The sequence below is a fragment of the Solea solea genome, chromosome 1, assembly GCF_958295425.1.
Source record: "Solea solea chromosome 1, fSolSol10.1, whole genome shotgun sequence".
NCBI classification, from domain to species: domain Eukaryota; kingdom Metazoa; phylum Chordata; class Actinopteri; order Pleuronectiformes; family Soleidae; genus Solea; species Solea solea.
Genome location: NC_081134.1, coordinates 45,336,142 through 45,354,728, shown reverse-complemented (window position 1 = coordinate 45,354,728; position 18,587 = coordinate 45,336,142). Strand labels below are relative to the sequence as shown.

The 18,587-nt window shown below is 37.1% G+C and overlaps 1 protein-coding gene across 1 annotated transcript; it reads right to left on the bottom strand.

The window, feature by feature from the left end:
• Window positions 1-1,349: 1,349 nt before the first annotated feature.
• rx2 (retinal homeobox gene 2) lies at window positions 1,350-7,725 on the bottom strand. Its single transcript, XM_058636486.1, has 4 exons — window positions 7,088-7,725; window positions 6,113-6,596; window positions 3,573-3,829; window positions 1,350-2,709 (listed from the first exon to the last, which is right to left on the bottom strand). The coding sequence occupies exons 2-4, from the start codon at window positions 6,393-6,395 to the stop codon at window positions 2,272-2,274; spliced, it is 978 nt and encodes a 325-aa protein (XP_058492469.1). The 5' UTR covers window positions 6,396-6,596; window positions 7,088-7,725; the 3' UTR covers window positions 1,350-2,271.
• Between the last annotated feature and the right edge of the window lie 10,862 nt (window positions 7,726-18,587).

Genomic DNA, 18,587 nt, shown 5'->3' with positions numbered 1-18,587 from the left:
AGACATGTTCCATTTGATTTCTTTGGCCTTTAGGTCCACTGTTGTCAACAGTGATTAAAACGAAATAAACAACAAAACCTATAAAGCACGACAGTTAGGATGAAACCCTTTCGAAAAGTTGGATAAACAGAAAACCTTGGTGTCCACAGTGTATCTTCATAGTGATTTAGAAATAGAACTTGATGACATGTTGATGAATTGAGGATATACGGTGCTTTTCGGATTCCACATAAAAAAACTTTAAAAATGTATTTTTCACTTAGATCATTTCAATGCACACACACAAAATAAGCATATGGTAAAAATAGACACACCCAGTATCTTATGTCATCTCCCTTGTCGTCCAACAGCTAGATTGAACTGCTATTTCCACAAGGCAAGAGCGACTGCCAGCATCCATTTACTTTCCTACAGTAAAGTCACCAGACTTAAGAGAATATTGTGTCAACAACGCAACGAGAAATGTCCTTCACCAGTAAGGATAAATATTTAAGAAGAATAAAGAAGAACACTGCAGTGCACTGTTGAATCTGTAAATCAGAAGTGATATTAATGAGCAAGTTTATGGGGGAGATAATCAGGTCTTGAAAAGGGGTTTTCAGGGTTCTCCGAGGGCATTCTGTCTATGGCTGAAAATCCGAGGTTAATCGCTTTAAGAGCAGTAATTAGGTGTTAAGAGGTATGCTTGTCCGTTTAAATTAGCCTCCAAACCAGATTATGTTCCGTGACTTCCGATAACCTACCCACTCAGGACTCTGTTCCAAAAGGCAATTCTAACAGGGCTGCAAATAACAATTATTTTCATCATCGATTAATCTGTCTATTATTTCCTCGATTAATCGAATACTTGTTTGGTCCGTAAAAATGTCTGAAAAAAAACCTGGAAAAGATGATGTGCTCAAATGATTCAGTTTAAATGATTTCTTTAAGAAGCTGAAAAAATCAGAAAGCTTGTTTTAATTATTGAAAAAAAAAACACTCAAACTGATGAATCAGTTATCAAAATAGTTTATGATTATCTTAGTAATCAATTAATAATCAATTAATCAAATAATCGCTGCCGCCCTAACTTCTAATTATTGAAATAAAAATCAAAAAACATTGATATTGTTTTTGGCTCAAATAAAGAATTAAATTGAGGTTGTTCCTTTTTAAGTTACAGAGGCTTTGTCACATAATAGTATCAGGATTATCTTACTTCCTATCCAGTAAAACTGACAAAGAAAACTCAACCAAACCTTTTTTGGGGGGAGAAAGGCCAAGTTAATACTAATAGGATGCAGTAAAAACACTCGTAGTGCACTGCAGTAGACATTAACCTGTCATCAATGCAGCAAGAAGATATCATTAAGACATTAAGACTAAGGTGTGTACTTGTTGAAAAGTGTACGTAAAACTGAATTTCAAACGTCGAAACATTCATGCTGAAGCTCAACCAATATCAATGAGATTTAAACCAAAGATGGGTCATGTTTAATGTAAAAAAAAACTCAAGTCCAACGTGAGAGTCACTTATTATGGTACGTTCCATTTACCGTCGGAACTCGGAATTTACAACTCGGAAACTGGGAGTATCCACACCAACCTCAACATGGGATTCCAAGGGGGCTGCCACCAAAGAAACACTGCAACTGTTTCTGTTACTTCTGTCGTATTTGTTTTGCAGTAAATTATTTGTACACATCGCACTGTTTTCTGTTTTACCACAGACATGTTGCTATGTGCACACGGGTGGTGAAGTGGTGCACCGGTTAATCGCTGTTGCCTTTGCAGCAAAAAGAAGGCATGCAACACGCAAACTTCTGCATGGAGTTTGCATGTTCTCTCCGTGTGTGCGTGACCTTTCTCCAGGTTCTCCAGCTTCATCCCGTAGTCCACAAACATGCTGAGTTTAATGGGACACTGAGAGTGAATGGGCTGGCAACCTGTCCACGGTGTACCCCGCCTTTCACCCTATGTCAACTGGGATTGGAGGATAGACGGTGAATAAATGAATGTGTGTATGCGCTAAAACCATGTGGAGCATCGTTATCGACTGGTATTGCTAAAAATGGCTAACCCGAGATACATTTTCTTGCTTCTTAACTGGAACACGGGGTTCTCCCAGTTCTGAGTTCCGATGTAAATGGAACGCAGCATTAGCATCAGTGAAAAACAGCAGACAGTCAAACTCCTTTGGTAGCATGTGTCTTTTACAAACACGAGAAAATCAGTCTGTAAACATTGAGCGATGAAACTCAACCATGTGTCCGTGGTTCCTCACAGATGAGCTCACATGTGCTGCCAGGTTTTATCCATTGAATGAAGGTGCTCTTTGGCCTTCATCCTGAGTGCTGCAATGCTGGAACTCCTGTCGTCTTCCATTGGGTATTTATCGCTGTAGCTGGGTGCACACTGGTAAGGAGTCGGGCCCATGGTCTGCATACCTTGGACCATGCCAGCTGGAGTATTGAGGAAGCTGTGGCTTGGATAGGCAGGCTGCAAACCCTGTGGTGAGCCCATGAACCCTGGGATGGTATGCATAGGTGTGGCACTAGAAATGGGCGAGGTCAACCAAGGGTCTAGGGGCATCGGGTTTGCCACTTGACCAGAGTTGGGAGGCATTGGGGGGCGACTGAAAGATAACACAGGGGAATCATGGAGTTTCATGGTGCTAGTGTCCATCTTTTCTTGACGTCTCCACTTGGCTCTTCGGTTCTGGAACCACACCTGGGTAAAAAGATATGAAACAAGATGAGACACAACAGCAAGGATTTAATTAGAATTAAAAAAAAAAATGGAAGTGATTGTTGTCTGCGAACATCATAGGTGAAGAAAAATGTACATTTATTTTTCTGTATGGAATAATCTCATTTTAAAATAGGGATGCACAACTTTTTGCCAATAACTGATTATATATACTAATATATACTAATCCAGATGTAGATTAAGTTTTCCCGACACCCAAATGGAGAGGTCATTTAATCTCTTCTGTTGTGAAATTAACATAGTATTTTACATACTCATGTCACAGCAAATGTAGATATAAATTATAAAATAATAGTTGGTGATGACACCAGCATGGAAGTCAAAAAGTTAGCAGCCTATTCAGATGACATGATGTTATGTTTGCAGATATCTGCTAATACATGTTATAGTCAACATCAGCCGTTATTGTGCAGATGATATCTTGCATCCCAAATTTTAAAAAAAACATTTTATGCAGCAAACGCTTCATTTTCTTATTTGTTTTAGTGTTTTCTTTTTATGACTGATATGGGCACTTTTAATTGAATTAAAATTGAACTGAATTGTACATGTTCCAAAAATGGATTTGGTAGTTGGAGCAGCAGTAGCGTTCTTAAAGGTGCTTAAAGATGATTTTCTGGGTACTCCAGCTTCCTCCCACTAAACTATTGGGGTTAAGTTTCACTGGACACTCTTAATTGACTGTAGGTGTGAATGTGAGTCACTGTATGTGTATGGCAATCCTCCCACGATCCTCATGTGGGGATAAAGTCATAGACAATGGATGGATGGATGTGCTGATTAAATGTGTTTCATTGTCAGTTCAAATTTCACACAGTCTTTACCTGAACTCGAACCTCGGGCAAGTTGACCTTCATTGCCAACTCCTCTCGGCTGTAGACGTCTGGGTAATGAGACTTCTCGAAGGCCCGCTCCAGCTCATGGAGCTGGTAGGTGGTGAAAGTGGTGCGATTTCTCCTGTGTTTCTTTTTACTATACTGTTCCTCTTTCATGCTCTCTGGAGAACCATCATCGACGTCCACGTTCTCCTGCAGGTCGCCCATTTTTTCGTCACACTTGTCGCCTGAGAAAAGTTCTGATTCTTGAAAGGAGGAGAGGATAAATGTGATATATTTTAAATGTCTCCAATTAAATAACCACATTTTTTTAATTGTTTTTATGGAACAACCCTCTAAACAGATATTAAATCCCTATAAAATGTTCCAGCCAGTCACCAAGTTTTAATCAGAAATGATATATGGGACTATATCCAATGTCAAATATAGTTTTCCATGCACATGGTTTCCAAAAGGTATTTTTTAATTTCATGTATGCATAATTAGCATAGCAGCAATGTATGTCAATAAATCCTAGAAAACCTTCTAGGACTTGATCTATTGTACTTTATCTCAATTTAAGACACAAACATGTTATTCAAAGAAAATATCTCATATTTGTGTGATTGTTAATTATTTAAAAGTCATGAGTATCACAGTTTGAACAAAAAGTGAAATCCTAACGCCTTCCCTCGCAATACTATCGTGATACTGTCAATGGTTTGTGAACCCCAGGGGTTTGTTGAATCCAAACGACATTCTCTTTCACTAAATTCTTCCCTTACAGTAATCCCATAGTAACAGATGCCACCAGTTAAAGCTGCGAGTGCACGCCTCCTCTAATCTAACAAGGGACTTAGGTTGGCTTGTGCAAAGGCTGAGTAAACAGTCACAGTCCAGACTGTCCTCCAAGAAATTGACGTAGAGCAAATGGGTCGTGTGTGTGATGCACCAAAGCTTGTTCATCATATCAGACAGTATGTTTAACAGATCAGGGCGTTGTGATGATATCTACCATCAATAAAGAATATGTTCATGTTTATGTGACTTGTGAACCCTGTAAATATGTTTAAGGTGAACCATTGTTGGCATTAACAAAATCTAATTTACTGTGAAGAACTTTCAAGATTGATCAGACATCATTGTTACATATGGCTCTATCTGTACACTGAAGGAGGAAAATGGTTGATGAACGTGAAATATTTACTTCTACTGGTAAAGCCCAAATGAATTTAATGAATTTAAAGTAAAGTAAGCAGGTCTTGAAATAACTTAATAAGTGTAGTTGTTAAAGAGTAATCTTTTTAAGTTTCTTTTTTTCTTTTACCGTGGCGTGGCCATATCATTCCTTGCAATAAAGTAACACAATTGACTTTTGTCATTAGGATCATGTAAAAATGTATCCCACTTTAAATTGTTGCAGTTTCTTCATTAATGTCTCCACCGAGATTGGATTTTTTGGTCAACTTAAATGTCCTTTTTAAAAGATAAAAAGGACATTACCCACTCTTTCTCTAAAACACTGACCAATGTCTGCTGTGGTTATGTTACATTTGTGACAGTGTTACATCCTACAGATATAACAGATATATAGTGTGTGCATATTGTTTCTCGGTAACTATCTGCAGTCCAGATGCATATACAAATTATTTTAGCTGAATGGTTGATTGCGACATGGTGGTGTAGTGGTCAGCAAAAAGACTAACCGAGGGCCTTTCTGTATGGAGCTTGCATGTTCTCTCCGTGTGTGTGTGTGTGTGTGTGTTTTCTCCAGGTTCTCTAGCTTCCAGAGACTCTACACTGAACATGGGTGTGAATGTGAGAGGGAATAGTGGTTCATCTATGTGTGTTTGCCCTGCGATGGAGTGAGACCTTGTCCAAGGTGGGATTTGGCTCCATCCACCCCTGCGACCCTCATGTGTAGGATAAGGTGGTAGACAATGAATCCATGAATGAATGAATGAATGATAACCTGCAATATTGTTATCATTACTGAGTGATCATTTGCTTGTGAATATGATTGAATTATACTTCAGTGCAATAACATTTCTATTAATATGAGTCATTTTTGAACATCAAAATGTCCACAGTAGGAGTTACAGGCTTCTAAATCTGATCGTCATGTGGTCAAACATAGTGTGACAAAGACAACAGAATGAACAATCAACATATTAACAAGAGCAAGGTGTAACTAATTAACTTTAGCTCTGTGCCAGTCAGTAAGAAGCAGAGTGCAGGTTCTGCATGAATAGAGTTAGTGGTACTACTTAGTAGTAGATAAAACATTTAATAATGGCTTCACATGTGTATGTCCGTGTCTTTTTTTATTTTATTTTTATTTAAATAGACTAATTTGAGTCTTTATGTAGATTGGTTGCATTTAACTCTTTAATGGAAGAGCACCGGTCCACATCTTTGACACTCTGACAAACATGGTGTAGCTTTTAATTCAAAATGTCTTGCAGCCGTGATGGTGGTGAATAAATGTGTCACAGTCTTTGTTAATAGTTGTTGCCTCACAATATCTTCTTCTGTGCAAAATCACTCACCATGGTAGGACGAATGTTGGGAGCTGTCGCCCAGTTCTGGATGGTTTCCATATGGATCCAGCGGGACCTGCGTCTCAGGACGCTGTGGGTTTTCTTCACTGTCTTTTTGGCTATCGCCAACTCCTATTGAATGCAGTAAAGGGTCCTGGTCTTTAGTGAATCCGAGTATGACATCAATACTGTGGACCCGGCCTCCAGTGCTTGACCCGGCACCTTTTGCAATGTCATAGTTGTCTAGGCAATTATCGTCCACCATTCCCAGGGTATCCATTGACAAATGCATCCGATCTTCTTGTTAAAAAACTCTTGCTCTTCCTTGAATGAAAATGAAATGGCTGCCAAGTGAGACGAGGCCAAGCAACCGTTGAGCTCTTTATGTTGAGTAGAGTAGATGTATGTGAAGCATGAGGGATATATCATTCAGGGAAAAAGTTCCGTAAAGTTCAACGTATTTTCTTCACAACTGGAGAGCAAAGTTGCTTTTCTGTCGACAAGAAAAGACAGAAACACAGAAACTACTTTTTAAAAACATAAAAAGACTGTTTACATGAGTTGTTACATGAAAGCATAAAAATCCATGTCATTGCAAGTAGCTTCGCTTGTTTTAAAGTATTTGCCATGTATTTATTGATATATTACCATAAGAAACTTCATAAAGGAAAGCTCTGTAAGTATGACTGCAGTTACAGCAGATACTAAGGAAAAGAACAAACAAAGTGATAATTAAGTCTTTCCTCTGACACAGTTTGGATTAATAGTAGCAAGAAAATTAAAAGTATTATCTATCTTGACATTGAAATTTTGCACCTCAACATTTTTAAACATGTACATTACAATAGATTTAAGCCTCTGGAGAGGCACCAAAAACAAGCTAGACTTGGAAAATATCGCCATCTTTAAGTTGAAAAACATTACACAAACCCTTGGTCCAATAAATGCAATAATGCATACATGAAGTATATAAAATAACCTTACCTTCCTCCAGGTTCCTACTATAGACTATGCAACGCACATGGTGTCCCCCGAGTCCATAAGTAGACTAATGACACCAACATCTACTGTAGGCACTCCCATTTAAATCCCTGAAATCCCCTGCAGACAAGTGAGCAAAGGACCTACTCTTGGACGTGTGTGTAATGTAATGTTGTCCTCTGCTGGAAAAACTCTCCTCTGCCGCACAAGACACCAAATCATCAGGGGGCAAATGGCAGTAAAACCAAAGGGTTGAAGAGGTTTATTAATTGGAATCCTTCCCCTTTAAGAATGACTGACAGTTGTTTTCTGGTCAAGTAATTGCTCCAAATGTGTCCTGCATTCAGACCACAGAGGGAGGCCATTGCTAATGAAGCCCCGACAAAACTTTCTTTCAAAAAAATCTATTGTTTGAAAGATAATGGCGTGTACTGAGAGTTTTCGCTAATCCTTTCATTACAGACAATGTCAGGGAGAACAAACACGGGGATGGGCTTTTAGTTTGAGCGGCTACACACTGTAGTGACTTTTGCTCATGAAATGCTTTAATTCAAGTGGGCACCTAATTCTTTATGAGCACCACTGCTCCTGGGATGGCAGACAAAATGAGTCACTTGTGATTTAAAGATTTACATCACATTGTTTTGTGGTTTGGAAATAAAACAACAACAACAATGGTTTCTTTTATTTATATAGGTTAAATAAATGAATATAGTTCAAAACAAATGAGATGCCCATTGAGCAATTACAATGGACTTATGATGCTGCACTTTTCATGGCTGTCTGAAAACCAACAAAAAAGCAAATATGAGTTAGAGTAGAAGACTTGAGAAACAAATACGGTAATCAAGACAATCCTCTAATTCAACATAATTTAAACCAAATAATCAAGGAATTAGTGTACAATATGTATGTTAAATATTGTCCAAACTACCCATTTAAAAGGTCTTTCAGCTGCAACTGTGACTCAGAATTCACACTGATTACATGTTGAATAAATTAAAGTAACACAAAGCAGGATTTGCTCCCAGGGTCCCCCTACAGTTGGTAAGCAGTATTGTTTGCTAAAATTGTAACTTGTGGATTTGATGACTAGCCGATGATACCTGTGAACTCTGAAGTACATGTGATATATGATATTTTGTGATATGGAGCCGAAACCAGAAGATCCATAGTGCCAATGCAGGTGATTCAAGCTGATGTACCATAAAAATAATCTTAAGGACATTATTTGAATCCTACACTGTGTCAATTTAACAAGTAAAATGACCTGCTAGACAAATAAACTTGCACTGCTTCAGGTAGTTTGCAGTGGGATTGTGTTGGGGTGCATGAACTTGCTTTGCGTCTTAACAGAACCAATGCCTTGGCAGCTGCACTAAGTGTTGCACAGATCAATCCTGATCCTTAAGGAGACTAAAGACTTGACCAGAGATGCCCTCCAACCTCACTCCTCTAACCTTAAGATATGTTGAGGACATCTTTGCAAGCCAAATCCAAAATCCAACATGCAAACGTGATGCATGGACAGTAAATATAATGTGTGTATTTAACATAAGTAAACAAATGCCAAGTTTTAAGCATCATCTAAACCACAGTAAATGTATACTGACATTTATTTTCAAATCAATGTTTCAATCAAAATGAAATCATAAAATGGTTGATTTGATAACATTGGAAAGTAGCGTTGGATCATGGGAATCTTGTTGTCTTGTTGTCTCCTGTGGTTCCCTGGTGGATTTGCAGGAGAGGGGTTTGGTGGCAGAATGTGCAGAAAATTGCAATTAGTCGCGATCGATTAGTGACAAATGCACATGAAAGAAGTTACTGCAGAGACGGGTAACCCCAAGGTCACTGGTTCAAATCCGGAGACAGGTCAAGGGCTGGGGTTACCCCAGAGCAAGGTACCCAACCACAGAAGTGCTGCCCACTGCTTCACTTCTCATGTGTAACGTGTTAAATGCTAAGGTCAAATTCGCAGGCACTAATGTGTGTGTACAAGTATAAAATTCTAATTCTAATAAATGATTCAAAGGCGACTAACATGAACATTTTTAGAGTGATGAAATATTTTTGGCTACTAACAAATAATATTAGCAGAAATATATATTGTATCTTTAACTCAAATATTTAATGCTATTGTTATTATTATTATTATTATTATTAATAATATTATTATTATCATTCATATCAATCATCACCATTAGTATTATGCTATAATTAAAGTTGGTCATTTTATCAACAATGTCTGCTGCTGCTTATATAAATGATATTGTACTTCTATGTATAAATAAATAAACTGTCCTGTCTAAACTTGATACAATTGTTGTATATCTGCTCCTGGTCTCTCTCTTCTGTCTCACCCCCATCTCTCCTCTGTCCCCCATTTTTCCTTTCACCCTAACCGGTCGAGGCAGATGATGCACATCTTTGAGTCTGGTTCTGTCAGAGATTTCTTCTTCTGTTAAAAGAGAGTTTTTTCTCTCCACTGAGGCCTAGTGTTTGCTCATTGTGTGAATTGTTGGGTTTCTCTGCTCTCCATGATGTTGGATTAGATTGGATTGTCTTCATGCAGACACACTTTTCGTTATACCCTAAAACATATATTTTTTCTTGTTCTCAGATTTGTTGCTTTGTATAAATGTCATCATTTGTTTAATGTATAGTTTGCCAATGATCCAAAAGACAACCATATTCATTACTTCTGTCAGTGACAGTTCTGCAGCAGAACAGTGGGCAGTGACAGGCTAATAAGTATGTTCAAATCAAATTTGACCCATATTAGATGTGTGCAAGTGTCTTTCATTCATGGAATTACATTTTTGTAGGTCAGGTCGATGCAAACTTCACACCATTGACATTCACCAGTGTGTCTAAGCAGCTGATTAATTGTAAAGGCTAACAAGTTCAAAACCATATGGCTATAACACTGAGCTGCGTTGCCAATGCTTTCTATAAGCACAACAGCTCTGGGTTAAGTGGCTTTGACTGTGGACCTTTTCAGGTCATCAAGATTGTTTTCCAGGAAACCAGAGAGCAGAGAGATGAAAGTTGCCCCAGTGGCAGGACTTAAATAAGTCAATGCTGTACTGTACATCAGGACAACTTAGCTAACTTATAGCTAACATATAATGTGTTGACGATGTTGTGATGTGTTTTCTCATTGATTAAAGGAATACCTCACAGATTTGCATTTAGCTTTGTATTACTATATAGGGGTAGTATTTTTGAAAAATTTAGTTGAGAAATATCGTCATTCTTTTCTTTGTTACGTTCCCACCAGTGACACTTGGTCCTGTTAGCGTAGCTGTTAGCAAAGATGGCGGATAGTGTTTACATTCTGGGAATGAGGGCCCGTCCCTCTACGAGTGGGTCTAAAAAGTGCAAAATTAGTTTTGCAGTTTCACGGCTCAGTCCAAGTGTCACTGGTGGGAACATAACATAAAAAAAGAATGAAGGTATTTCTTGACTCAGGGGAAAGTTTGGGAAGCACAATTTTTCAAAAATATGACACCTATTCTAGTAATACAAAGCTAAATGCAAATCGGTGAAGTGTTCCTTTAACTTAAAGCAGCATTTATTTTGAAATATAAAAATATTGGAGTATCATTTTTAAAATAAGGCAAAACACTGAAAGAATTTTTAATTGCCTGAGTAAGCTGATATAAAAGACTCAATGTACTCAATGAATGATAATTAGGAAAATGAAAAAATCCATTATATTCTATTTAGATTTTCACCTAAGTGATGATTGTTTTAGACATAACAATTACACAAAACTCTTATACTGTCATGCATACTTAAATAGTTTTAAAATGAATACATTTAGTGTTAAAGTAATTTTAATTTATCATTATTGCACAGGGCTGACAGAAAAAAGACGACAAGATGACGGCAGATGATCTGCTGTGGCGAATCATTTTAGGTCTGAAAAAGAAAATATAATTGAGAAGTTGAGTTGTGTTCATTTTTGGGGACAAGGTTGGAAAATATACATGTACAAATTATAATTGGTATAAAAAGACGAGTCATATATTCATGTGTTTCATATGTTGCATTACAACACTGGTGTATTACACTGGTTTAACATTAATCATTTCCATCATAATCTTTAACAGCTATGTCATTTATACTTTTTTTTTTCACTATTGACAATCCCAAAAACATGCCACATGTGTAACGCATTCTCATTTATAACCTTCTTTATCAACGGCAAATATTACTGATACTTTCTCCTGACGCCGTGCCAACTCATAGACAAGGGAACTTGATAATCATTTTATCACATTAATATATTAAAGCTGTACCTCTTTGCTTGTTTCCCCATTATCCTAATTGAGTACAAATTGGTTAAGAGGGTGCAGCATAGCTATCAAGCTCCTTAGTTTTATCAGATGACAATTTAAGCTCCTGAGATCCTATTAGGAGGAAAGCTGCTAATGGTTGAAGGCGCTGTGTCAGCTTGCATGGGGGAAAGGGGGATGGTGAGCAGCAGGGGTTTGACAGAGAGACAATGGAAAGGGAGGGTAAAACCTGAGACTGACCATGTGACCATTTTGAACAGGAAGCTCATTATTGCACAGACGTAGTTCAATATTAGTTTAATTTCATGAATCTTGAGGCTAAAACAAACTGTTAATAAATGAAGGCAACAAATACGTAATTCACTGCAAAAACAGCCGTACTATAATAGAAATGAATGGATTTGAAATGAATGGATATAAATGTTCTTGTTTTAAGACAAGGGATCTTTCAATGGGGTAAGCAAATATTGCTTGGCTAGAAAACCTAAAACTAGATTGTACTACTTAAAACAAGGAAAAACAGGTAAACGCTAGACTAAACTGGCACACACTAATTCATTATATCTCAATTTTAATCATTTCAGTGGCATTTAAAACGTCAGCTGTAACATGTTGTTACATTACATTACATTACATTACATGTCATTTAGCAGACGCTTTTATCCAAAGCGACTTACAATAAGTGCATTTAAACATTTGGGTACAAATACTTGCTAGAAGTAAGTAAGAGCTTCAAGTAAATCAAACTATGAAGTGCTAGTCATAAGTGCGATATATATATATATATATATATATATATATATATATATATATATATATATATATATATATATATATATATATATATATATATATATATTGTTGTGAAGACAAAGTTAGATTTGAGGAGATAACCAGGCAAAAAGGTTCATCATAGATATGAAGTATGGAGTATGTTCAAGCAATTCAAAACCACATGATTGAAAGAACATGCTGTCGTTAGGCTGGATGGACTGACACACACACACAAAACCCAGATCATTTGTTTTATTAATAGAACCAGATTTTAAAGTAGCAAAGTCAGGGATTTGGAGAAATCACACACTTTATCTTTAAATCTCCTGGTTTGTCCCTATAGTGAAAAAGGAGTTAACCCTCCCTCTTTTCATCCAGATTAGGGCCGTCTTTGCCCGATGGGTTAATGCTTATCTACTTTAAGTCTTTTACGTTTTATAAAGATTGTGCATTTTTATCATATTTGAACAGACATAAATGGAATTATGGATTATGGTTTATCCTTGCAACTACACAGTTTGCAGCGTTAAATCAACACTTAAAGGGTTAATTTAACACTGTGTCCAAGTGTATTTGGTCCTTATTAGAATTGGTCTCAAATTAACTCTTTCCTAGGGGACATTCTATTCAATCTGCTGTTGTAATAACTCTGAAAGAGTCAACTTTGACACTGCATATTTAACACAGCAAAGATTTAATATAATCATGGACACTATCAGAGAAAAGATCTTTTTGAAAAAAATCTGAAATTTCTTTAGCTATTTTAGTTTAGTTTGCATCCCCCACACTGTGTAGGACACTTAATGGGCAGGACCTACACAAGTCAAAGCATGAACTTTGACCTGGAAGCCAAAACAGGCAGAAACAGTCCATACTCATTTCACAGTAACAAACAGTCACTGTGAAGAGCAGGGTCTTGGTGAAAAAAAAAAAATTAAAGGTAAGAACTAGTTTATCTGTTGCTGTATGACATTATTGGTGTTGTTTTTGTCTACTGGTTCAGTGTGGTGTGTAAAATACACAATACAATAAATAATGGCATTAAGAGGGAGCTTATTACAGTTTATTGATTGGTAGCTTGTCCACATTGAAACAACCGAATGTGCTGAATGTTCACTATTGATCCATCCAAACCAAAAATGGGTCACCACCTGGCGGGTTTTAAAGGGTAAAGAAGCATGTCATCACCAAGTCAGTGGCAAAAGTAGAAACCTGTTACCCTTGTTACAAAAGCGCCTACTATGCAGAACAAATGTCCAGTCATAATAACTAGCTGTGTTGTGGACACTGTCCACGGGATTGCAGAACAATGAGTGAGTAACGTTAAGCATCTGGACATCTGGACAATCACTTGTCCAGATGCAGAGCGTGCTGCAGATCAATACAATCTGACTCTTACAAGTTGCCCTCCCATCTGTGTCAGCACATTTGACCCTTGAATTTGAGGGATTGGTCCTGGAAAGTCCTTAAATTTGATGTCAACCAAGGTATGGGAACCCTGTTCTCTGGTAGGTCCATGTCATCTCTGGCGTTCTAAATTGTTGCAGTGTCTCAAGAACCCTGTGACAGAAATTGATATAACATTGTGGGACTCCAAGACGGCTCTTAGCACACAAACACTGCTACTTTTACTGTTGATAGCACTTCTGTCATATTTATTTCACATTAAATCAGTCGTAAACAATGGCTTTCTAAGCGTTTCGAGTAACCATGGCGACAAAAAGAGCAAAAAACTGCAAACAATTTCCACGTACACTTATAATGAGTTGTATTGCGCCGTTAGTGGCACACTCAGCTGACGTCCATGGAAATAATCACAAAAATCGCCAAACTCTTCTCCTGCCCACAATTTCCGACCTACACAGACAATTTTTACATAAAAAATTTTGCTACAGTTGCTGCTGTGTGTTGTTTTCATTTTCATATGACTTGCACTTTTTCTTAAAATCACCTAAAAGCTCAGAGAGTTCTAGTGAAATGTCCCATTGAACCCCATGTTAAAACTCGGCTTTAGAGTTTTTTTTAAAAATGAAGTTGAGAGTTATTTTAAAACTGTAATTTCTCTGTCAATTCACACCTGTTTTTCACACATTTAAATGTGGGAGCTCCTGAAAGCTTCCTGTTACTCACAAACCAAACATTTAATCTCTATGATCAGCTGTTCTTGAAATATGACAACTTTAAACGTGTTGCTTTCTCTGTTTTTCACGGCAGCAAGAAGCAGTCACAATCAAAATTTTGCCACAGAATTTTGTAGTTGATAATATCTTCACACCCGATTTCAACACTTTAAGATATAAATCATGTGTTTGTAACTCAGGTTATATAAATAAATAAATAAATAAATGAATGAATATATACTGCCTCGGCTATCTTAACGAGGGATGAGCCATTACGATACTTGGTATTAGTCTGATACTGGTCAAAATCACTTGCTCAAATGTCAAGATTGATACAAAAATTGTTGTGGGCTTTTATTTTTTCTCAATGGAATTAGAATATTTGTTAAACAGTTGGAGAAACTTGAAATGGAGCAAATGTGTTGTTAAGGTCTAAAATAACCCTAACCCCCAGAAGTGGAGAGGAACTGCAACTAAACTTGTAAACGTACATTATTATTTAAAATGCATTTTTGGGCTCCTACACAAATCTCAAGTCAATAATGAATTATTCAAATTGAAATGATACTTGTTACATGTTATTATATATTTAATGTGTCCCCAATTCCCTTGCCCTCACCTTCACCAAGAAGCCTGTAAGCTAAGTGTGTCCAGGCATAAGCACAGTGTATTAAGAGGTTAAAGGTTTGGCAAAGAGACAGGTGGCTACGAGTTAGGCTTTCATTAAAGATCAGTCTCTTATTAGCAGCAGCAGAAGTAAACATAGACATGACCACATTACTGTCATGTACAAGAAGAAATAACTCACCTTATTTCACCTGAAATAACTCAGGTGAATTATTTCAATCATTTTGGATTGGATTGGATTATTGTGTACGACTGTTGTTTAGATTTTGTTGGATTTGTTTGTTGCTTTTCAACATTTCAGTTTTGGTTTTGTGGTAAACAATTATTTACCCTGCAGTATTTTGATTTGTTTCAGAGAGCCAATCCATGGCCATGTAAATGTATGGCTGTGCAGATCTGTGGACATTTTGAACCTTCTTCTGCACATCTAGACACAGATTGACCCAGTGGGGGCGCTGTTATGCGAATTATACCTCACAAAAGCAAGCACAGATTTTTTTTTAACGTGAAATTTGAGTAAAACAAAATCAATAATATTTTGATATATATAAATACAAATATATATATATACTGTATATATATATGAAAAGTGTTTTCTATAGTTTTTATATTGGTTCCCACTTTGAAAGATGGCAAATGGTTTTGACCTAGTTTACATTTTAGCCAATTTAAATTTGAATTTAAAGCTGAAACTATTTGACTATTATCTTATCTTTGTCAATAATAAAAACAATAAACCTTCACCTCCTCATGTAGCTTGCAGCATTTATTTCATTATGTTGAACATTTTAAACACTAAGCAATTAATCATTAAGAAATAACTGACAGAAGAATCAATGAGGAAAATAATTGTGCCTATTTTGTGTTTGGATGAATTATTTAGTTTTGTTTGTTGTAAAGTTACCCCCAAATAAATATACAGTATAGTTGTTTCACTGCTATTTCACTATGAAGTAGCATTAGCCGCCTACTTAACTGTGGGAACTGCTCCAGTTAAGACAAAGACGGGTTAAAAATATGTGGTGCAGCCTACAGGCTTTACAAAGTAAGGATCAAGTCAGGAACAAAATGTCTGGTTTGAAAAACTTAAGCTTGGCTTGGCCACAAATGACGCACTTCTGGTGTTAGCCCACTTTTGTAAGGTCAGTGTCTGTATGGCACCAAATCCCAGGACACTTAACAGCAGCAGCAGTTTCTATGAGATACACGAGAACATGCCAACTCCATGCAGAAAGGGTAATGAACCTGGGTCTTTTTTTTGCTGCAAGGCAACAATGCTAACCGCTGCCTCACTGCGTGCCAGGGTTAGCAAACGAGCAACATTTAATCTGCGGTCTCTTGGCAGATCAACACAGCAACTCACAATACAGGCTTTACAGTACAGAAATAATACATTTCCAAAAGTACAGCGTAATCTGGAGCACCACAAAATATGTGGTAAGCTTAATAAATTTGGTTCATTTTAATCCATCTCTTGAGTTTGGTTTTAAAAGTTGTGTAGCTAGCTGGTGCGTTCTCTTTCCAGTAGTCACTGAGAAGCCCGTTTGCTTAAACTTACTGCGTCTGTGTTGTAACACAGTCTCCTCTGATGGTTGCCCATCAGAGGAGACTATGGCGCTTTAGCATGATACAGTTCTACTCGACTCGGTTTGGTATCAGGCCGGTACCTCAGTACCTCCTCAGCATGGGCGGGGGTCGTCTTAGCACTCCGTGTGACACAGTTACTGAGCTGAAAAACGGCTGAACGGGTTGTATTTCAGCTCAGGATCGCCAGCATTCGGCAGTGGAGTTGCTCTTAATTATAGAGATTATAAAAATGTCCCTGTAGATGTTGCTATCCTTCTGCTCTATAAACCCACTCACTGGGGGGAGATGCAAGCCCATGTAATATCTTGAAAACAAGACAGGCATCTAAAAAACTTGACCGGCCCAATACTTTGGTCTATATAGTGTATAGTGTATATAGTGTTTTGTGCTTCATTACTATAGATGCACAGAAAGTGTAGAAAGCAGAAATGAACTGAAATGGTTGTGTACGTCTGTAGTGTCATCACTTTCTGGAGAGAGATGAAGTGAAAGGGTGAGTCAGTCAGTCACATGTTTCAGATACGTACATTGATGAAACTAAACGAGGACTCTTGTAGCTTATCCTTAAATAGCTTAATCAAATAATCTGTTGTTGTTGTTGTTTTTACAGCCAGCCCTTCATGTCATTTTAATTCAATCAGAAACTAAATTCAAAAGCAATGGAAAAGGAGTTTTGACTGAATATAATTCTACTAAACCTATAATTATAAAGTCTGACACAGGTGTAGAATAAAGCCTCTTCATTAAAATGTCCCTTTTTAATTAATTGAAGAGAACAAGCACATCTTCATCACTTGAGTTTTTAAGGTGATTAAATAATTATTGTTTTAAAGTGTACCGACTGAGAGACGTGTTTAATGGTGGCTTCTAGAAACTGAGCCCTGACCAGTTACTGCACACGGACCCTAATCTGCTTCTCTGGCTAATTTGAGCAATGAGGAAATAAACCCCCACCCTAAAGCTGCCCTATAAGCCTGGATGAGATCCACTGATGTCACATATGCATCACACACTTCGCACATGCTTACTGCCACTGTACTCAACTCTAACTGCTGTGAGACTGATATCTGATGGAATTGGACATATTTTAACAGTTCATGCACGACTTCGATTCAATGGAATACACACTTTTTTTGGTTGTCAGGAATCGTTTAAAACATAATACAACAGTCCACTTAAAGTCAAACCTTGGTTGAAATCAACTTGTCTTCATAATAGACATAGATCGATTTAAAAAAATCAGCATTATCATTTGTTATTACTAATTTTCGTTATCAGAAACTTGATAAATGTTGCCAAGTCACTAAAACTAAAGTATTATTTTAGTTTTTTTTAGGTTTTTAATGATCTGTTACGTGCATTATATATATTTAGTTTATATTATTCCTTTTTTGTGGGAAAATACTGTCTGTATTTGACTGAAAATTAGAAAAAAAGTATCTAACTATATATGGGCCAAAAAACAATCATCACCAATAATCAACCATGTCTAATTTCTAAAATCAGCTTCAGCATTGGCCATAGTCAAAACCCCATATTGCTCTTGTTCAAAATGAGATAATATCTTAAATGCCCTTTTCTTTCAATGATATTTCGTCACAACATTGAATTTAACATTTAACATTTTATATAGGTTCTGTGTCTAAGCCTCTGTAAAGTCTCTGAAAGGCAAACAGCGGTTTCTCTGGTTGCTCTTGAGGTGCTGATTGTTGTGGAGATTTTGATTTAAGTTGAAAAGCTTTGTTGGAAAGAGCTCGTCCTCTGTCAGTCTGTCTGTGAATCCCAGAATGATGGTATTTAAAAGGTTTTGGAGAAAACAGGGAGAGACGAGAGACATCAGGTCAAGATGTCTGGCGCCTTCCTCTGATGATGCTTAGAGTCGACCTTCGGGACAACTGTCCTTTGTCCCAGTTTGGTTATGTACAATAAAACTATAATGAGACAAATGATGGGTGCGATTGTGATTTGCCCGTTTCAGATGGTCTATACTGAGTTGTTAGATTTGTGCTTAGGAATGTAAGTTGCTAATTTAAAGAAGTTTTATCTTACACTGATGACTGAGAACACTCTTTTTTGACACCACTGGCACTC